Source organism: Saxophila tyrrhenica, assembly GCF_035928015.1.
Source record: "Saxophila tyrrhenica strain CCFEE 5935 chromosome Unknown scaffold_9, whole genome shotgun sequence".
Taxonomy (NCBI): Eukaryota; Fungi; Ascomycota; class Dothideomycetes; order Mycosphaerellales; family Extremaceae; genus Saxophila; species Saxophila tyrrhenica.
Window position 1 is genome coordinate 560,910 of NW_027041741.1, and position 20,007 is coordinate 580,916.

General features: G+C 54.9%; 10 protein-coding genes across 10 annotated transcripts; 6 read left to right on the plus strand and 4 right to left on the minus strand.

The window, feature by feature from the left end:
• Nucleotides 1-560: 560 nt before the first annotated feature.
• QCR9 (qcr9 subunit 9 of the ubiquinol cytochrome-c reductase complex) lies at nucleotides 561-933 on the minus strand (the record flags this gene model as incomplete). Its single annotated transcript, XM_064803393.1, has 4 exons — nucleotides 561-620; nucleotides 674-722; nucleotides 778-843; nucleotides 905-933. The coding sequence occupies 4 exons, from the start codon at nucleotides 931-933 to the stop codon at nucleotides 561-563; spliced, it is 204 nt and encodes a 67-aa protein (XP_064658308.1).
• A 323-nt stretch (nucleotides 934-1,256) lies between these two features.
• LTR77_006152 (uncharacterized protein) lies at nucleotides 1,257-2,193 on the plus strand (the record flags this gene model as incomplete). Its single annotated transcript, XM_064803394.1, has 2 exons — nucleotides 1,257-1,842; nucleotides 1,931-2,193. The coding sequence occupies 2 exons, from the start codon at nucleotides 1,257-1,259 to the stop codon at nucleotides 2,191-2,193; spliced, it is 849 nt and encodes a 282-aa protein (XP_064658309.1).
• A 1,264-nt stretch (nucleotides 2,194-3,457) lies between these two features.
• LTR77_006153 (uncharacterized protein) lies at nucleotides 3,458-5,078 on the plus strand (the record flags this gene model as incomplete). The annotated part of the gene is made up of 3 exons (XM_064803395.1): nucleotides 3,458-3,611; nucleotides 3,668-3,956; nucleotides 4,016-5,078. The coding sequence occupies 3 exons, from the start codon at nucleotides 3,458-3,460 to the stop codon at nucleotides 5,076-5,078; spliced, it is 1,506 nt and encodes a 501-aa protein (XP_064658310.1).
• Nucleotides 5,079-5,510: 432 nt separating this feature from the next.
• Nucleotides 5,511-6,878, plus strand: LTR77_006154 (uncharacterized protein; the record flags this gene model as incomplete). The annotated part of the gene is made up of 4 exons (XM_064803396.1): nucleotides 5,511-5,630; nucleotides 5,844-6,278; nucleotides 6,345-6,502; nucleotides 6,581-6,878. The coding sequence occupies 4 exons, from the start codon at nucleotides 5,511-5,513 to the stop codon at nucleotides 6,876-6,878; spliced, it is 1,011 nt and encodes a 336-aa protein (XP_064658311.1).
• Nucleotides 6,879-7,364: 486 nt separating this feature from the next.
• On the minus strand, nucleotides 7,365-8,066 carry LTR77_006155 (uncharacterized protein; the record flags this gene model as incomplete). The annotated part of the gene is made up of 2 exons (XM_064803397.1): nucleotides 7,365-7,633; nucleotides 7,727-8,066. The coding sequence occupies 2 exons, from the start codon at nucleotides 8,064-8,066 to the stop codon at nucleotides 7,365-7,367; spliced, it is 609 nt and encodes a 202-aa protein (XP_064658312.1).
• A 251-nt stretch (nucleotides 8,067-8,317) lies between these two features.
• On the plus strand, nucleotides 8,318-9,603 carry LTR77_006156 (uncharacterized protein; the record flags this gene model as incomplete). Its single annotated transcript, XM_064803398.1, has 4 exons — nucleotides 8,318-8,446; nucleotides 8,639-8,835; nucleotides 8,893-9,082; nucleotides 9,148-9,603. 4 exons carry the CDS (start codon nucleotides 8,318-8,320, stop codon nucleotides 9,601-9,603), a joined length of 972 nt encoding a protein of 323 aa, XP_064658313.1.
• Nucleotides 9,604-10,180: 577 nt separating this feature from the next.
• LTR77_006157 (uncharacterized protein) lies at nucleotides 10,181-11,355 on the plus strand (the record flags this gene model as incomplete). Its single annotated transcript, XM_064803399.1, has 3 exons — nucleotides 10,181-10,458; nucleotides 10,512-10,835; nucleotides 10,899-11,355. The coding sequence occupies 3 exons, from the start codon at nucleotides 10,181-10,183 to the stop codon at nucleotides 11,353-11,355; spliced, it is 1,059 nt and encodes a 352-aa protein (XP_064658314.1).
• Nucleotides 11,356-11,614: 259 nt separating this feature from the next.
• On the minus strand, nucleotides 11,615-12,398 carry SLD5 (GINS complex subunit; the record flags this gene model as incomplete). The annotated part of the gene is made up of 3 exons (XM_064803400.1): nucleotides 11,615-11,980; nucleotides 12,037-12,165; nucleotides 12,228-12,398. 3 exons carry the CDS (start codon nucleotides 12,396-12,398, stop codon nucleotides 11,615-11,617), a joined length of 666 nt encoding a protein of 221 aa, XP_064658315.1.
• Nucleotides 12,399-12,738: 340 nt separating this feature from the next.
• Nucleotides 12,739-16,847, minus strand: LTR77_006159 (uncharacterized protein; the record flags this gene model as incomplete). Its single annotated transcript, XM_064803401.1, has 2 exons — nucleotides 12,739-13,631; nucleotides 13,685-16,847. 2 exons carry the CDS (start codon nucleotides 16,845-16,847, stop codon nucleotides 12,739-12,741), a joined length of 4,056 nt encoding a protein of 1,351 aa, XP_064658316.1.
• Nucleotides 16,848-18,696: 1,849 nt separating this feature from the next.
• Nucleotides 18,697-19,994, plus strand: CNS1 (HSP70/90 co-chaperone; the record flags this gene model as incomplete). Its single annotated transcript, XM_064803402.1, has 2 exons — nucleotides 18,697-19,222; nucleotides 19,261-19,994. 2 exons carry the CDS (start codon nucleotides 18,697-18,699, stop codon nucleotides 19,992-19,994), a joined length of 1,260 nt encoding a protein of 419 aa, XP_064658317.1.
• Between the last annotated feature and the right edge of the window lie 13 nt (nucleotides 19,995-20,007).

Consider the following 20,007-nt stretch of genomic DNA (forward strand, 5'->3'; position numbering starts at 1 on the left):
GTGTTGGTAGAAGACGTTCTTATTGTCGTTGTTGCAGCACGCCGGGCATCCGACCTTCACAAGCGCAACGATCGTCCAGTGATGTTGTGAGGTGTTCGATTCGTAGCTAGGTGATCTTCATGACTGATGGAGCAGATCGACTCTGGCGAATGGAGGATCAGGCGTGGTGGCGTTCGGGATGGCAAGTGTGACAGTTGGAAAGATGCAACAGATGCCCGCGTTTCGAGGTAACTGCTCAAGGTGTAGCAAAAATATGACGTAAGAAAACACCTTCACATGGGTCCTGTAGTGAATACTGCATTCTTGTAGAACCAAGATGGACGGGATAGGACGAGTTTATCTGGCTTCACATAATATCGCCAACATATGTGCAGACTTTGGTGATTTCACATGCTTTGCGGAGTATCTACGCGGCAGTCCCTTCACATGCCACCAGATGTCTCAACAGGCCATGTCAAAAACCCATCCGCGGCTTCTTTTGTCTATACAGTGGTGTTACAGCACAGTTGGACGTCCTCGTAGGCCGCATGATCGCCCTATGTGGTTGCCTCCGTGTCCGGTCACTCGTCCTCCTCCTCCTGATCTCCCATATACCGTTGCTTGATGTCCTTCCATTGTCGCTGTATGTTCGTTAGTCGTGCTCTATACTCCTTCTGTCCACGGTGCCACGTACGCCCTTATTTATTTGGTCCCATACCGAGTCCGCGCCGATGTTGAAGATGCTGTTAATGGCATTAGTTTGGCTCTTACTGGCAAGGCTCGTGGACCGTCTCGTACATATTGGTCGCAAAGGCACCAGCAAAGATTGTGGTAAGGAAGACGGCGTTCCGCTTGACAATGGAGCTGTGTTAAGCTATTAGCCTGGTTCAATGGGTCCAGTGGCAGCTGTTCAGGGTGCTCGTACTTGTAGATGCCGCCGAGGACGCCGGCCATGACTGGCAGATGTGTGGGAGATTGAGGAGCTGTCGGTTGAACTGTACCTGGGCCAGTGGAGGTGTTGTCGCTGGTGGGTTGCGCGAAGGGAGGTGCAAGTCTGGCTTGGAGTTGAAGATTCGGGAGAGGTCGGGTGATCCGTGCGCACCGCCATATCGCTCACTTGAACGACCTTCTACCTACAGACACCACGTTACAACACTCCCACGATGCCACCAATGCGGCCTTGACCCTACTTAAATCGGAGCAGGACAGTCGGGGCCACTGTCTCCAGCGGAAATTGCAACTTGGTCCATTGTGCACGCCACAGGCTTCTATGCGACATGCCTCCCAAATCCGCCGTTACCAACTCCGGCATACGGCAAACGAGCAATGGCGAGTCTGTGATCCCATCTTCCACTCGAGCGGATGGTTCAGTGCGCAAGGAAATACGGGTCAAGCCAGGCTACAAGCCGCCGGAGGACGTCGAAGTCTACAAGAACCGCACCGCTGAGGCGTGGAAGAACAGAGGGAAGGGCGGTGTGCCAGGTGCTGAGACCGTCACATCCCAGCCAACACTGAGTGCTGCAGCGAACAAGAATGCGAAAAGGAGGGAGGCGAGGAAGAAAGCTGGGGCAGCTGCAGTGGATGGCAAGACTGGCGACGGTGAGGATGGGGACGGTATCAAGGCAGTGGATGGGGTCACCGGCGAAACCAATGGCAAAACTTCAGAACCCAAGCAGGAGGAGATTGATCCAGAGGCTGAGAAGGCAAAGGAGGCCAGGAAGCTTGCCAAGAAGTTGCGACAGGCGCGAGAACTGCAAGAGAAGAAGGATCAAGGCAGCAGCCTCCTCCCAGAGCAGTTGGAGAAGGTCATCAAGATCAACGAGCTTGTGCGTCAGCTGGACGGTCTAGGCTTTGATGCTGAAGGTGAGAAGAAGGAGGAAGCGACTGCCGCAGCTGGATGAAGCACCATCAGAGACTATCAAGGACTTCACTTCCAGGACCCAATTGATAGACTATGCCGCCGTCTACCACCCAGATCATCGCACAGTCACTATCAGGAGCACGCCCCTCCCCTTCATCGTCTCGAATAAGCCGTATTCGTTCTCGGACCGAAAATGCACGTCGTCCAACAGTGCCTCCACGACCATCGGTGACCGGATCGTGCTCGTGCCTGGATCGGTATGTGGCGCCTTGCTCTGCTTGCGAGAGAAGAAAGATGGTCGTGAAGGAGGTGAAATTGGCAGAGAAGGTAACGGCTGCTCTGCTGCTCGATGAGGTACGCTGTCGGTGACTGCCCCAAACATCTGTCTTTGCAATTCGTCGACGGCTTCTTGTTGAGTCCAAAATTCAATCGTGTCCTGACGGCCCTCTAGTTGGATCACGATTGGTATTTCGTCTTCTGGAAAGCTAACGAGTACGCCTTTGCGGCTTGCGTCTAAGATGCTGATCAGTGGAGGTCTGTGTCAATGAGCTCTTAAAGGCCATACCTTGATCTGATGGCAGTAGCAATAACCTCGAAATCGACAGACCTCTTCTCGCTCGCTCTCGAACTTCCGGTATCAATCTCGAGACCAAAGCCGCCACGTGTTGCGCTCTGCTGGTCCCGACCTCTTCTCTGATACTGAAGCGCTGGGAAGTCTTCGATCCCGCCCTTTCGTTGCCTCGCGCCAAACTCGATTGCTGCTCTTCATACGCTGGCGGCGCATCGCGATCGTCCATGTTTCGGAAAGATTAGTGCTGGCGTAAGATTGCAACTGCTGAGGTCGTATGAACGGAAGGAGTCTTGTGCAGCTTGGTATCGACCGGAGCTCGGCATCCACAGACACGAGCAAACTTCGGAGGAGTGATCACGAGTGTTTACAGGCCCGTCGGAGGACTGTGCACAGCCCGGATCCGTTGCCTGAGGGAGCTGAAGTCAAATCGTGACCAACGTCGCACCAGCGATTGGACGGCCATGCACCGCCGAGGACTTTATACCGCAGCAGCCGGCTGACCCATGGTCGTTCTCAGATTTGCTCACAAAGTATCTGACCTTGCTACCGCAGGCCGACAACCGTTCTTCCGCCTTGCAGCCAAGGGAGCACGGCAAGGCTGAGCCAGGCACTAGCGCGCTTCGGCTGACTGGCCCGCGTGCCAAGACGGTCACGACATAGTACGGCCTTGCATATTCAACCACTCCTGGGGACCGCAAAGATAATGACTCTTCACGAGAGAGCATATGGCTGTGCCGTGAGCCGTAGAAGGCCATATTTCACTAGGCTTACTGCGCAGCACCACCCCATTGCGGTAGGATTGCTTGGTGCCTCCACCGGGCTGAGCGGAAGCAGTGCCCTGGGGAGCGACTCACCTTCAATATATATACAGGTACAAGATCCTTGCGCTGCACCACCTTCCTCCTGACTTCGTCTCCACGTTACAAGATTCAGGCTCGTGCTCGATTCACCAGTTGTCCTTCGTTCCTCAGATTTCTACTCACACCGACACACCACAATCATTGAAACCTTCCTAACTATCCTACCTACCCTTGGCAACCGCAAAGATGTGGTATCACGTCTCCGAGCCGAACAGCTACCTCGCTGTGACCGGCTTGAACATCGACAAAGTCCGCATCTGCAAGAAGACCATAGTATGGCCACTGCAAAAGGTCACCAAGCTCTCGATCACTCCATTCGACTTTTCCATGAGTTTGCAAGGTGCGTAACTTACCAAAGTGTCACATTTCCAAGACCTAATTATGGATCTTGCACAGCGATGACATCTGAGAAGCTGCAGTTCTCGCTTCCGGCCGTCTTCACCATCGGGCCCCTCGACGAAGTCGAAGCTTTGACAAAGTACGCTGTTCTACTTACCGGAGACTCGGATGGCCGTGTGCAAACGAAGAGCGGCACGGTCGCTACAGGTCGCAACCATGTGCAGGATATCGTGAAAGGCATCATCGAAGGCGAAACGAGATCGATCGTTTCGAACATGACCATGGAGGAGCTGTTCAACAACCGCAGGCTTTTCAAGGCGCAGGTCATTGAGTGTGTTCAGAAGGAGTAAGTGGCTACGGGAGACCGTCTAGCGAGGGCAAATGCTTATCAGATTTTGCGCGCAGACTCGACCAATTCGGCCTACGCATTTACAACGCCAACGTCAAGGAGCTACATGACGTCGGAGACTCGCGCTACTTCGAATCGCTGGCTCGCAAAGCACATGAAGGCGCGCAAAGCCAGGCACAGGTCGACGTCGCCAATGCTCGCATGATCGGACGCATCGGTGAGGCGGAGAAGGATGGCGAAACCAAACAAAAGATTGCGAAAATCGATGCTCAGACTGCCGTCCTTGCCACCGAGCGCAAAGTCGAGAAGGCCAACGCAGACGCACAGCTCAAGTCGAGGGAGATCCAGATCGCACGCGAGATCGACCTTGAGCAGATTGCGGCTTCGCGCGCAGCGGAGGAGAGAGATGCAGAGCTACAGAAGGGTGTCGAGGAGAAGCGTGCTGGCATGGAATTGGAGAGGCTGCGTGCTACGACTGTTGTGCAAGCAAAGATTGCTCGTGAATCTGCGGAGCAGAAGGCTGATGCCGACTACTACTCCTCTCAAAAGCAGGCCGATGCGCACCAATACAACCAGAATGCTGAGACCGAGGCGGTGTACCAGCGTGGTGCTCGTGACGCGGAAGCAGAGCTCTTCAAGCGGACCAAGGAAGCCGAAGGACGACGTGTCGATGCAGAGGCCGACTTCTTCGCGAAGCAAAAGGAAGCTGAGGCGTCGTACCTGGCGCAGAAGAAAGAGTCCGAAGGTCTTATCGAGATGGCCGAAGCATATGATGCGCTCGCCAACGTCATGGGCGGACCGCAAGGCCTCTTGAACTTCCTCATGCTGGAGAGGGGCGTGCACGAGAAGCTCGCAGCCCAGAACGCGAAGGCCATCAACGGACTGCAGCCAAAGATCAATGTCTGGAATACCGGCAACCAGGAGGGTGTCGATTCGACTGCGCCGATCAGGAATCTGTTCCAGAGCTTGCCTCCGCTGCTCAGCACCATCCACGATCAGACGGGAATTCAGCCGCCTGCGTGGTTGGCTCAGATGCCCCAAGGGCAGAATGGAGAGATGTCGGCGGAGGAGAAGCAGGCGCTGCAGCAGAAGCAGAAGATGGTTAATGGGCATAGCTGAGCTGGAGGCTTGTGAGTAGGGGATGGAGTTGGCGGCGGCCATAGTGCTTTTTTGATACCACCCATAGTTGTGTCGAGGGAATCGAGACATTAGACTACACCTTTCGCTTCGACACATTTCTATGTGCTTGGAGAAATGGAAGCTTGTAGTTTTGTAGTCACAACATCTCTCGGTTTTCTGTCCGATCACGCTCGGCGAGCTCGCGCGGGTAGAATAACCGGCAGCTCTTGCCATTGCAGATCTTAGCAATTCGAATTGGATATGTCCACGGAGAGTTCAGAGGACTCAATGATATACTCCAACCTTCATTGCGATTCTTTGTCACTACTTCAATTCAGCTTGTCAAGTCGGTCATTCCACAGCATTTGGTGCTAACGACTGTGTCACCGCCGACATCGGACAGCTTGCACGAACTGCAGCATTAGGTGTACCATGGGGAGACTATGGCTTCGAGCGTCCAAGGAGGAAAACCACATCGACAGCGTAAATGGCGAAACAGCGCCTGTGGTGGCATTTCCTGACGATGCTCCTCCCGAGGGCGGTTACGGATGGGTAAGTTCTTGAGGATACGAAGCCTACGACAACTGCTGACAACCTCTGCGTCCAGGTGGTTGTCTTTGCCCTGGCAATGATGAACGGCTTTACCTGTAAGAAGACTGCCACATGAGAAGGAACTTATGCTAATCACTGTGCGATGAAAACAAAGGGGGAGTCGCAGCGGTGAGTATGAGCATATCGTAGTCTGGCTGCCGCTAACGACAACAGAGTTATGGAGTCTTCCTCTCCTACTACCTCGAGAACTCGTTCTTTGAAGGAGCGACTGCGCTCGATTACGCCTTCATCGGTGGCCTGGAGTTCGGAGCCTGCATGCTGATATCACCGGCCTGTACCATCCTGACTCGCGAGTTTGGTCGGTCGGCCGTAATGACCGTCGGTGTCTTCACGATGGCAGGTGGCTACATTGCAGCTTCTTTCGCGGAGCAAATCTGGCAGCTGTATCTCACCCAGGGTGTCATGGTAGGCCTGGGCATGGGCGCCATCTTCATTCCTGCCATTGCAGTGTTGCCGCAATGGTTTCTCAAGAGGCGAAGTCTTGCTCAGGGCCTCGCTTCTTGTGGGTCTGGGTTCGGAGGCCTTGCGTTCAGTCTCGGGACAAGCGCCATGATAGAGCAGCTGTCCGTGGCCTGGGCGTTGCGTATCGTAAGTCAGGAATTAATGTGTACGCAAATGGTCCACAAACTGACGCATGGTCGCTTCTGTCCGCAGACTGGCATCTTGTGCTTCATTGGCAATGGCATCAGCACCATCTTGGTACGAGATCGCAACCATATCGTCAAGCCACCACAGCTCGGCTTCGCGGTGCACCTCCTCAAGCGCTATGATTGCTTTCTGCTTATGTCATGGACGTTCGTTAATCTGTTTGGGTACGTCGAACGGAGACACCTCGGAGGTCCAACTTCGTTCCAACTGTCGAGACACCTGCTAACCCTTCTGCCCATCAGATATATGATCATCCTCTACAGCATCTCGAACTACGCAGTTCAAGTGGCTGGCCTCTCACAGAGCCAAGCTGGCGTTCTGACTGCTATTCTGAATCTGGGCACAGGTATTGGACGTCCGTGCATCGGTCTGGCATCCGACAGATTCGGTCGAATCGAGGTCGCCGCCGGGTTAACCTTGTTCAATGGCATCATAGTTTTCGCAATATGGGTACCAGCGATTGACTACGGAGTCATGATATTCTTTGCGATAGTGTCCGGGGCAAGTCTCGGGACCTTCTGGATGGTGAGCAAGCGCTGAGTCGGACGTTGTACAACCACGCTGACCGAGCTCAACAGACGATTGGGCCACTGTGTGCTGAAGTCGCAGGCCTTAGAGAAGTTCCATCCTTCCTTTCGCTCCAATGGCTGACGACGGTACTGCCGTGTACCTTCGCAGAGGTAGGAATATCCCAGCGCCTGTCTGGTAACAAACGCTGACGCGTACCAGGTTATTGCGTTGTACCTCAGAAGGCCAGAAAAGGGGAGGTGGGGATATTTGTATCCGCAGATTTTCGCTGGCCTGGCGTATATCGTCGCTTCGTTGTTTCTCTTTGAGCTGCTCCGTGTGAGGAAGCGGCAGAAAAGGTTGTGTAACCAGCCGGAGATGGCACAGCGTTGAAGTCGTGCGAGCAGCAGTCCAGCATAGCACGAAGAACAATTCTGTCGAGACTCTTGTTCGATTGCATGACCAAAATTCCGCCAGTGACGACCCAGCGCAACTGCTTGCCATAAAGTCGAGCAAATGCTAAGCTTTCATCTTGTGTTCCAGGTCCAGAGGTTTGATGGCCGCGCGGTAGGCACTCGCCGAGAACACTTTCGCTTTGCCGCGCACTTGAAAGTCCCAAAGAACCTGTAAGGCAGCTTGCTGATCGGCATTGAACCAGATTGGTCTTCTCTGTATTCTCTTCGTTGTGATCTTGATCCATAGTGTTCGAAGCCGCCGACCGCCGTCCATCTTCTCGCAGAGAGTGCTCAATAGTGTGGGTAACACGTTGCGCCATGCCTCACGATCTGCTGGATTTGAGGGGAGTACCAAGTTGAGGCTGAGATGTCTCATATGTTTGAACAGATAGGGATATCGCCACGGAGAGATGGGCGTCAGCGGACCTTGTGCCTCGCTCGAATGTTTTGGGTAGTCACATGGATCCGATCGTGTTTCGTTGTCGACCTCTATGGTCCATAGAAATGAGTTGATCGAGTAAAATGCTTCCAGAGCTTCATCCCTGAGGCTGCGAGACACGGCGAAGATGGCACAGAGCGAGCCGGATCGGAACTTCATGTCCTGCGAGACTTTGGTGCTTTGGATGTCGAACCAGCCTTCGTGGCGGTGTGTAGCATAGCGTAGTATTCGTTGCCGCAGCTCATATGGGAGGTTTAAGACAATAGATCCAGAGGTTTGGCTGTTGGGCGGTGTAGTTGTTGTCGATGGTAACACAACACCGTCCATGCTGCGTACGACCCGATCGGATGGCTGAAGCACGAAGTGTATATTGAGTAAATAGCAGGTAGCTTGGTTGATCCTATGGGTGTATATTCGACTCGTCCGGTCTTTGGGACTTGTCTTGAATAACTTGTCATTTATACAAGTCCAGACCACGAGGCAGCTGCATTCAGCCCTAGCAACGGCATCCTTGGACCTCACCTCCACCTCCCGCCTATACCAACACTGTAGAAAACGTCCCAAACCACACCGCGACCATGGCAGACAACGGCGTCGCCACGAAGGCACCAGAAAGCGATGCTCAAGAGGAGAACAAGACGGCAGCCGAGCAGATCAGTGGGATACCTGGAGACAGCCAGCCTGATCAGGGCGCTGCGAGCATGGGAGTATGTGGATCAGGACATATCTACTACCAAGTTGAGAAGCTGAACTCACGTAGGAGCATTGCGTGACAGACAGACCAACTCGTACGGCTCCAGATATGAGCGAAGAGTGGACAGCAGCAGGCTAACTGCTCACAGCAGCCGGCGAGTCACCTACTGGCGTATGACCTTCCACTGTTCGCCCACACGATATAGAGAAATGCTGAGACAAAGCAGGAGGTCACTAAGTATGGCGACATCGACGTGTACATCACAAAGCCTGCCGACTACCCACACCAGCCATCGAAGCTGCTCCTGCTTCTCACAGGAGGCACCGGCATCCAGAGCACGAACAACAAATTGCAGGCTGACAAGTTCGCATCCGAAGGCTTTCTTGTTGTGATGCCAGATCAGTAAGCTACAAGCACTACGGCATGGTGGAACGTCATGTCTAACCCATATCCACCTAGATTCGCCGGTGACCCGGCGCCCACCACCACCACAACTGCGCAGGCCGAACAGAGCGCTGGCATACTGGAGCAGGTCAAGCTGGGAGTTGCTTCCGTGGCCAAATCTTTCACCATCGACATGTGGTTGGCCCGCCACACTCCAGAGAAGGTTCTCCCGATCTTGCAGAAAGTCATCACATCTGTCAAGGAGGTATGCTCTCAATCGCTCCCGCCGTTCGAGGCATCTGCTAATCAATTACCCGCTTCTACGTATAGGAGTTTGCCGATGCTGTAGCTAATGGCGGTGGCATCTACGCCGTAGGATACTGCTTCGGAGCGAGATACGTCCTCCTGCTCGGAAGTGAACTCGACAAAGAAGCAGCATCCGGCCTGCGAAGCCCCGACGCTGCTGCGGAAGAAGGTATGGTGAGGCAAGGTGCGCAGATCAAGGCAGGAGCCATCGCGCACGGGACCCAGATCGGTAAAGAGGACCTGGAGGGTGTAAGCGTGCCTCTCTGCATCGTTGCAGTGAAAGACGACAGCTTGTTTCCCGACCACATACGCGACGAAGGGAAGAAGGCGCTTGAAGCGAAGAAGCTCGAGCATGAGATGAAGGTCTATCCCGGGGTACCGCACGGGTTTGCAGTGTACGGCGACTATGATGATGAGAAGATCAAGCAGTCTCAGGAGGAGGCATTTAAGCAGATGCTCGACTGGCTCAAGTCGCATTAGTGCTGGCATGCAGTTTTGTGACGTTGGCGCTGTGCTGGAGGGTCTGCATTCGAGATACCATCTCTAACCACGACGTATGATTTTCGCTCGGGCTGTATGACCTTTCTGAATGCGATTTTATATCAAACTTCTCGTCTTTCGTTCTCCATTAACTGAGCACCATGGGAATAATCGTTTTGAAGGATTTGGACATGAGTATGTGGCGGTTTCGCGGTTCGGTCTAGCCACCCAAGCTTTCCCAAGCAATCAAGCACGTGTTTCAATCAAATTGCAGCGCCTACAGCAGGATGAGCCTGAAACTCCTCTCATTCTTTATATATTGCTTCGCGCCTCGCGTGACAGCGGCACCGGTCTCATCTTGACAGCGTGTAAGATATGAGACAGCCCGTTTTCCTTCCACTGCAGCCGAAGGCGGATCTGGCAAAATAGACACCTCCTGTGATCTGGCCATGGATACACGATCTACTAGAGACTGGGCGATATAATAAGTACCATTCCCTTCTTCTCTCCCTGCTCGTGCCATTCAGCTTGCTGTTGTTCATACCGATCGTTTACATTCGTTTAACCATCGTTCAAGATGTTTGTTCAATCTTCTCTTCTCGCCCTGGCGGCCCTTGTACCCATCTCTCTTGCCCAGATCTCCGACGACTTCGAGAACGGATGGGACAAAAGTATCTGGCCTATCTACGCACCTCAATGCAACCAAGGTGGCAGCGTGACACTCGACAGCACCACCGCCCACAGCGGCAAGAACTCTATGAAGGTTGTCGGCGGTTCTAACGGCTTCTGTGGACACATTTTCTTTGGCACGACGGAGGTCCCGTCTGGTGGTGATGTCTACGTGAGGACGTGGCTGTAAGTCCTACAATACACGGGAGAGGCCAGTGGATGTTCTGACGACATTCCAGCAAGCACGAAAAAGCCCTCGGCGACCCGCACGTCACCTTCATCGTCATGCCGGACTCCGGCCTAGGCGCGGACAAGCACCTGCGCCTGAGTGGGCAAATGGACATCATCGAGTACAACCGTGAGGACGACGATGCCACCATGCCGGATCTCTCGCCAGATGGTATCGCCGCCTCGGCAGGGATCCCGACTGACACCTGGGAGTGTTTGGAGTACCACCTGAGCTCCGACGGCACGATCGAAACCTGGATCGACAGCAAGGCCGTGCCAGGTCTCACGTTCACGCCCGGTGGCAGCAACGCCAATGCCAATGGGTGGGGTACTAGGTGAGTTTTAATGAACAGCAAGGTCCATTTCTGTCTTGAAGGCGTTACTGACCACTTGAACAGCTACAAGCCAGACATCCAAGGTGTCTACTTTGGATGGGAATCCTACTCGGGCACCACCGACACCTTCTGGTACGACGATGTGGCCATCGACTCGAAGCGAATTGGGTGCTCCGCGTCTGGTGGCTCTCCAGCGCCGGCCCCGACAGACGAGCCCACCACCAAGCCCAAGCCGACTTCCGAACCCAAGCCGACCACCAAGCCTGAACCGACCCCTTCGTCGTCCTCCGCCGCCGCCGCATCGTCTAGTGCAGCACCAAGCAGTGTAGGTGCGTCCAGCGCGCCGGCGTCCAGTGCTGCTGCGAGCAGTGCAGCCGTGTCAAGCGCAGCGTACTCTAGCATGGCGTATTCCAGTGCTGCGTACTCCAGCATGGCGCCTAGCAGCAGTGGTGCGGCAGTGTCTTCTTCCGCCCCACCAGCGCCTTCCGAGACTTGCGAGGTCGAGTATGTCTACGTGTAGACGTTGCTCGGTGGTGTTGAGCGAGGTGTGCTTTGCGAAATCTTCTCTGTACATATTCCATAGCCCGAAAACTTCTGAAACAAGAGCCGTGAAGTTTGATTCTGAGCATCTGACCATGAAGCCAGCTGAGCCATTACCCACGCCATTCCGGAGAGCGCAAGGTAGTAGTCGTTCGGTCCATCGAGAGCCAAATGCCGCGACCTGTAGTCTCGTATACTTCGAACTTCCGCCATCTGCGCCTCGCCGTGCTCCTGCATGCTCACACCAGCTCAACATCCCCCCTCACCGTAGCATCTTTCACCGCACTCCACCTCAACAGCCAAAGATCCCCCCTCTTCAAGTCAACATCCGTAGTCGCCGTCTCGCCCATAATCTCCACCGTCCCAGCATCCCGCAGCACTCGACAGAAAACCGCAGTCTCCTCGTCTGGCTTGTCGACCATACTCACACCACCGGCTGTATCGTCCAGCTTCTGCAGCGCTTGTGGAAAGGTGGCTAGGAACGAGCCATTGTAGTGGGCTGACAGTAAGGCTTGGTGGGATTGGAGATACTGCTGTTCCAAAGGTGAGAGGAGCGAGAGGTCGGTGAGGGTCAGATCGCGGTAGTGGATGGGGTATTTGTCGATCTAGACCGTTGTATGTTAGCACTACGCTTCCGGCCTGTATGCATTGCTGAACGTACCTTGGCTATTCGCGCTCTCAAGAACGATCTCACAAGAAACTTGAAACGTTCCAGCTCAGTCTGTAGTATGACCAGCGTAAAGTTCGATTTCGGATCCAATGTGCCAGTAATCTCTTCGATCGTCTCTATCTACACTGGCTGCGGTCAGCTTGCACTCCATTCAATCACTGTGTATTGTCATGAGTCCTTACTTGCTTCTTTACCCGGTCCATCACGCGGTCAACAAGTGGTGTAGGATATGGCAGTAGGTCTGGCGATGTCCGCTCGTTGACCCATGCTCGCGTCAGCGCCTGGAGGTCGCGTGTGCGCTGCGGGACTGTGGGCGCGGATACAGAGGCGAGAATGTCGTCTATTTCGTCCATGGTCTTTGCAGAAATCGTTGCTGTATTGAGACGTGGTGTGGGAAGACGCGAGACGACGCGGGTCACGCGGGGTTGGTATAGCAGAGTGCACGGACTTGGAAGTTTGAGTATGTGAATGTCCCAAAGGAGCAATATCTTGTGCTCGAAGAAATGTTTGTACAAGATGAGGTCGATCTTTACACTATGTACAGATCCACATCATCCCAGTCTTGCCCATATATACAGCTTAGACTGCCAACTCCTCGCCTATATACAAAAGACCTCCCTGCGATCGCTCGCCCCGACATCTAGACAAAACCGAAATGGCCCACTGTACAAGATGGTATTTTCAAAACACTCGCTAAAAGTTCTTGAACGGATCAAAGCCGTTCTCATCAAACACATACCCAGCCCGCCGCTTATCGGTAGTCGACTGGCTGATATTGCTATCACCCCGTCGTCTCGGCTGCGCAGCATTGTCCGCCGGTGGAGCCGGGACATAGAGTACTCCGTCGCGCATATTGGGGTCGACGAAGGCTTCCATGCGTACTGTGCCGACTGCCTCGAAAAAATTGGGGCGGTCGGGACTGGCGAGGGAGTCTGGACGGCTGCCGCTCTTCGAGGAGGCGCTGGCGTTGGGGCGGAAGGAGGAGCCATTCGTGGACCCAGGATGTAGAGCAGAGGAGGCCGTAGATGGGACGGCACTAGTGGAGAAGTTGCGGAAACTGCTGAGAGGAGCGGGCAGCCGAGGGCTTGTGTTGCTGCGCTTTCGCTGGTGGCGGCTCGTGGTAATGTAGAGGCGCGGGATGGCTGGGAACTCGGCGCTGTCGTCGCGCTGCGAGCCCTCGAGAGCCATCATGGCGTCGTTTGGACCAGTCTCAGGGAGCGGTGGGTGGGTCGCGCTATGAGGTAGGGCTGGCCGCTTGCCCTTGGCGATGCGAATAGAGTCCCGGACTGTAGCCCGGCCAAACGATGGTGATCGGTGGCGCTTGACGGTGGGTGCTGGGTCTTGCGGCACTTGCGGTGGACGTGGTAGGGCTGGCATTGGTGGGATTTGAGATGGTAGATTTGCAGGCTGCGCCAAAAACGACAGAGCTCGCATCCAGAAGACGTGACGTTCGGCAGAGATTGCTGTAAACTTTAGTGCTCGAGCAGGCGTGAGAATCAGGATCGAGCGGTCGTATGCTGTGCGCAGCTCTGGGCTCTTGGGCAATGGCGTGTTGTCTTCGACTTCGAGCACAGATGATATGGCGACTGCAAACAGTTAGTACAATCTACTCGACCGTTTAAAACTTCATGAAACTTACGCTTCCTTCCCTTCTTACCGAGCAGCGCAGTTCCTGATGCCGGCTGCTTGCTATCCCACATAATAGTCCTCTCATAAGGAGACAGCCAGACCCACCGCTTATGCCTCGAGCCATGAGACGCAGTGTTGACAGATCCATCCTCGGCGATCGGAAAGTCCTCCTGTACACCAAACGACTTCCGCTTGCGGATGTACTTCCACATCCACTCGCCAACCATGGTGCTGGCGATAGCATCCACCAGATTCGTCTCCTCTGACATGCGTGACGTTTCCGTAACTGCGGCGTTCGAAGGCCTGCCGCCAATGTCCATAGATCCCTTGACGATGTCGAACGGAGCGTTACGCTGCGATGGAGTCGGCAGCTCTGGGATCGGGAAGTTGGTCGGCGCCGGGCTATCGAAAGCCATGGATTGCACAGGCGTGAGGTCTGGAGACCGTCGCCTGCGTCTTCGAGACTTTGGAGGCGAGCCTTTGCGCCCAGCGTTTCTGATGACGGCAGCAGACTGCACCTTACGCAAGCTGCCTGGACGCGCGTGTGGTGGCTTGTGGAAGCGGTATGCTTTGTTACCGAAGCCATCAAGCTGGTACGGCACCGGACTCTGCGAGCCCTCGCTATGTGAGTTCGGGACGATGCGTGAACTCGACCTGGTGGGGATAGGGAACGGCGGTGCAGTAACGGACGGATTGCTGTAGGCACTGGAGATCACGCTGCCAAAGCTTGGGCTCCGGGAACGATGGTCCTTGTACGTGTTCAATTTCGCTGGTGCTTTGCCGTTATCGCGATGCGACGTCCGCGATTGTGCTCTGCTGCTCGAGACCGAGGGCGCAGGAGCAGCCCCATAAGATTCAGCAGTGCCTGGCCTGCGTTCTGGCGAGATCTCCTTGTCCTCAGGCACTGCCTTGGGTGGCTCCGAGAGACCGAACCTGCCCTGGGGCGGCCGTGCTACTGCATAGAGCGAACTCTCAAAGTCCTTGGTGTCGAAATCGCTGACGAAGTCCTCGCCGTCGCTTCCATCAGAAAGAGGATCCATGTCGAGCAATTGGCTTGTCCTGTCTCCGGCTTTGCTCACGCCATACTGGGAAGACCGATTCAACGGTCCTGCACTAGCACTTTGCCCTGCAGGCTGCGAGGGTGCCAGCACTGGACGTGGCAACGGTATAGCCCGCAGTGGCATGGAACGCAAATCCTTCTGGCTGTTGTCGCGGGACAGCTCCGGACTGCTCTGTGGCGGCGACTGAGCCGGAGGAGACGGCAGCGGTGGTGGCGGTGGTGGAGCTGCCTTTGTGAAGATTTTAGCTGTGCCTCCCGTAGCTGGTCGCTTTGATGGCTTCGGCTGCGGTGGCTGTGGTGGTTCCTCAAAAGTCGGACTGGGTAGGAGATAGCCAGGCATCAGGTGTTTTGGCAGCTTCACCGGCCGCATGTCTACTCGAATGTTCTCCGTCTGAACTGCAGCATCTCGTGATTTCCAGCCCAGGCTCGCTTGAGTCGAAGCATTTTTTGTTCCCGGCGGCAGAACGTATGGCCTTGGAGACGATGGTCTCGAAGATGGCGGATGTATCGCAATCGATGGCACGAAGGAGGGAGGACTGAGGCTGTCCCGTTTTGGCGTATGGCCGGCCTTCTCTGTGGCTTCTTCAGTCTCCGTTTGCGTGGAGGCTGTTGTGTAAGCAGGTCTAGGGAAGGACATTCGCTTCTCCTCGGGCCACGTTTTGCCATCCACCACAGGAGTCTCTGGGGGACTTATCGGAGACGGAGAGGATCGCGACATCAGCAGAGGCTGTAGTTGCACAGTCTCCTGGCTTCTAGTTGCCTCTGCATCCGGAGCAGTCGCAGAGCTGGGCTCTTGTATCCTTGGAACGTCGCCAGTCGGGAGAGTTGGCTCGACCTTGCGTGGCGGCGAAGGCGGAGGAGATGGTTGGTATCCTGTGTCGACATACTGGATTCGCGGAGTTGCCTCAGGGACAGCAGTTGATGGTGGAGAAGCTGCTTGTTCTAGGGATGGCTTCGTGTGCGCAGAAGTAGACAACGAATCGGTCCGGGCTTTCACATGTTCCTTAACAGTTGGTGTGCGGGCCGCCGCGTCGATATTCTCAGTTGTCAACCCAAGCACACGTTTCGCTTTTGCGTCGGAATCCACGCCAATGACAGAGCTCTGCCTCGATTCCATTGTCCTTCGCAGCTGCTCGTTGTATTCAAGCTCCTCATCAGGGTGCTCGAACTCGTCCATATCGTACTCGTCTTCTTCGTCGATTCCCAGCTCGTCAGCCAAGCTATAACCATTTGGCTTCGCATAAGGATCCGGTGTACCAGACGTGCGAGACATAGTCGAGTTGCGAATGCTCCTGGTGCGAGAGCTGAGACTGCTCTTGTTCCTTCTGTGTTTGACGGGAGTCATTGATCGCACGCTCGCAGTATCGCTCTCATTGCCAAAGCCGCTGTCCTTGAACATGCTCTCGTCAACGTCGGAGACGTGTGTTGTTGGACCTTCGTTGGCCGCCTGCTGCACAGTCATCTCGTCGATAACCGTCCTCAACCTGCTTTCCGTAACGTGGATCCTGCGCTCCATCTGGCGGCGCTCGTTCTCCCACCGCTCCTTCTCAGACTCCCATATGCTTTGTGTACGTTCAGCATCGTCGTCCTGACGCCTAGCCGTCTTCTGCGCCGCCTCGAGCTTGGCCCTCAGGTCTGCTACCGTGCTGTTCGCTGCATCGCGCTCATTTGCCAGTCCTTCAACTGCCTCCAGAGTACCTCTCTCGATCTGCTGAACCTGTACCCTCGCTTTCCTGACCTCTTTAGCATTCTCGGAAAGCTTGCCCGTCAAGCTCTCATTGTCCGTCTTTGCAGAGGATAGGCTCTGCTCAAGATTCTCGACCAGATTGTTCTTCGAGTCCAGCTCTCGCCGCAGGTTCAGGATCTCGGAGACAAGTGACGCGTGCAGCGTTGGTGTAAAACGTCGAGGATCCATCGCGCCATACCTCCCATCTCTCGCCTTTTCCCTCTGCTCGACATTATCTGGTGGGAGGGGAGGAGGGCTGACAGAAGCGTCCCTCGACGATCCTGCCGTTGCTCTTGACGATCGCTTGGACCGGATGAAGTCGGGGGTCTCGTAGGGTGTGTCTGCGGGAGACGGCAGCCCCTTGAAAGGGTATTCGAAGTAGTCCATCGTGTGCGCTTCGACTCGAGTGCTAAATATGCTGCACAATGGCTGATATAAATGCCTATCAACGCTCTGCTGTTGTGTCAGCCTCTGCCATGGCGACCTTCGTGCTTCTCACATACCACATGCCTAAGCCTGTACTGCCATTGTGCGTCCCCTTTGCACGCCCTCCACAGACCTCAGGTCGTACTATGATCGATCGCGTCGCGTGCTGCAGTACGGTCGCCCGTCCCTTGGGCCGAACCGGGGGCGGAGTGTGATCCTGTATGCAAGTCATGGTTAGCGACATGACCGGGACACGCTCGCGGCGATGTAGATTGAATCGTATCTAGATTCACAAATCGTGCAATGGACTCACTTCCACAAAGGATGGCCCTGAAAGTGCTGTACTCCTTCACTGGGGTTCCCTGCTGCGCTCGAGTCCGGGGAATGTCTGCGCCTGTGGCCGCTGCACGTCAATGTGTACTGATCCAACGGATATGAGAGAGAAACACGCAGAACGATGACAAGATAAAGATGCTTAGAAGAAGTCGCTACGCTCAACAGTACCGCAAGGAGGAGAGAGCCGTGCCTCGTTATTACAAGCACTCCCTCTACAACGCGAAGGGCCCGCGCGTGCGAGAACCCATGTCAAATCCATTTCTGCGATGCTGGTGTCGATCTTCAGCACGAGCCCGACTCCTTGCCGTCAAGGAGAACTCGTCTCCGGGATTTGGCGCTGACGGCCAGTGAGGATTTGCTCACGGAAAAGCGATGCGAACACAAAACGTGATAGGCTTCAACCACAGCAGAAGCGATTGGCGTGTTTAGATGAAACGAAGCCGTTCAGCCAGATGCAGTTTTATAGGGGAAGTCGGGCGGGCTAATGCAGGCGCGCCTTCTCCTCCGGTACCCGTTGGTGATGAGTGCCGAAGCTACGGGTTCTTGGGCTGTGGGGACCGCTTGCCCATCTGCTTCGAAACGGGAAATGGGAGCAGGGCCGGCGCACCTTGAACTGAGACACGTTCCGCTTCTGTCGTGGTGATCTTGAGAGTTGTGGGAAAATCCGTCGTCGGTGGATGTCTTCCACATACCCCTTCAGGAGCAAAGAAACAAATATCACGACGCCATGTCTGTTGGTCGTTCGCGTATGGGGTTGGATTGGTTCCAGGCACCACTGCAGGGTTTCAGCCTAATGGCCCGTGGCTTCAGTGTGCGTGACAAGGGAGCGAATGCATGTGATAATGTGACGAGGTTGTCACCAACAGCTTCTCCAGATTGTGCCGCAGGCCAAACGCACCGGGTCAGAGCAGACCACAGAGGCACGTCGCCGCCGCTGATCAAGAACTGATGTTGGAGTCAACGGCATCTGCCGCCTGCATCTCGTCTCGTCTGTCATCAACAATATCTTTCCGAGACAGCGGACCCGTCGGCCCGGCCGCGTGAGGAACTGCAGCCCCAAGCTGCACGTTGGCCGCAACTCAATCGTCTTTGTTGCCCTTGGCGTAAAAATGGCATTTCGAAACCTTCCATTGGCAACATGGAACTTCGTAGGAAAAGGAGTGCCGTCGAAGGGAGATCTATAAGTAGCTGATTGGCATGCCGCTGGTGTCCTGAGAGGACTGTGGACGCTCCGCGGGCATTTTACTGTTTGCGAAACACTTCCAAACAAGCTCCAAACAGTTGCAGTGCATATCAGCCTCCCAGGTGAGCGAAGACGCAGGTTGTATAGCGACATTTGAACCTCTAGAGCAGACACGAGCGTTGGGTGAGTGGTGAAGCCGATGCCAAGACCCAGTTGAACGGTTTTTCGAAGCGAATAACGCCAGCAACATCGCGATAAAACAACTCATATCACGGCCGCAAATAATACGATATGGCTACAGACAAGGACTTGGAAACGCTTCTTGACGAGCGCATGAAACTTCAAGACCATGAACGAACGCAGGACAGCCAGACCCAGAATGCTGACAAGGTCGCGGCCTCTGCACCCCTCCCTCCTGGCATGCAAAAGAACCAAGATACGACCACTGAAGACTTATGGAAGGAGCTCAACCGGACTCCCCTGTTCATGACATCGCTCGACGAGACTGGCGATGGCGAAAGCGGCGAGAACGTCGCCCTTGAAGCACTCAAAGCTCTGGCATATGAGGGGACCAGAGCTGAAGTAGCTCAGAACTTTCGCGAGCAAGGCACGGAACTGGTCAGAACGGAGAAGCGATATCCTGAAGCGCGGGACTACTACACCAAGGCTCTGGATGCTTTGAAGAGACCACCGCTCCCGCCGGACCCAGAGCAAGGTCCGCAAGTCGTGGAGATTGACGAAGAAGCCGAAGAACGAAAGGAGCGTGCAATCGAGGAAGCATGTCTTGTGAATCGAGCGTTATGCAACCTTGAGATGAGTGAGTATCATCAATGAGCGGTCTACTGCGCTTCTTAGCTAACTACTACGCTGAAGAAAACTATGGTTCCTGCAACAGAGACTGCGCCGCAGCACTTCGACTGAACCCACGCAACGTCAAGGCATGGTATCGAGCCGCATCTGCGTGCTTGGCGCTGGACAAGATCCCAGAGGCACTCGACGCCTGCCAGAGCGGCCTAAAGTACGACTCGCACAACGCAGCCCTAAAGAAGTTAACGACGAAGATCGAAAACCGCCAGGCCCACCTTGCTGAGATGGACAGAGTTCGCCGCGAGCGTCATGAGAGGCAACGGCTGGAGCAGGCGACTCTGCGGCTAGCGCTGAAGAATCGCAACGTCCTGACTCGTAAGACGGACCGTCCGCCAGAAATGCCCGAGGCCAAAATCGCGCTCGAGGATCCTGTGGACGCTTCTTCGAACCTCAGCTTCCCCGTTATCATTTTATATCCGGTTCATGCTCAGACCGACTTCATCAAGGAGTTCCGGGAGGATGAGTCTTTGACTGATCATCTCTCGTACATCTTCCCGTTACCATGGGATGAGAAGAAGGAGTATTCCTTGAGCACTGTGGAATGCTTTATGGAGACGGTGGAAAGCGGACTCATCAAAGCTGGCAAGAAGCTGAGCCTACTCAAGCTCCTCGGTAGTGGGAAGCTTGAAGTTGTGGATGGCCTGGTCAGAATCTCGGTTGTTCCAAAGGACCAGACTGCCCAATGGATCGAGGACTTCAAGAAGCGGAGAGGGAAGCAATGATGCGTGAGCAGAC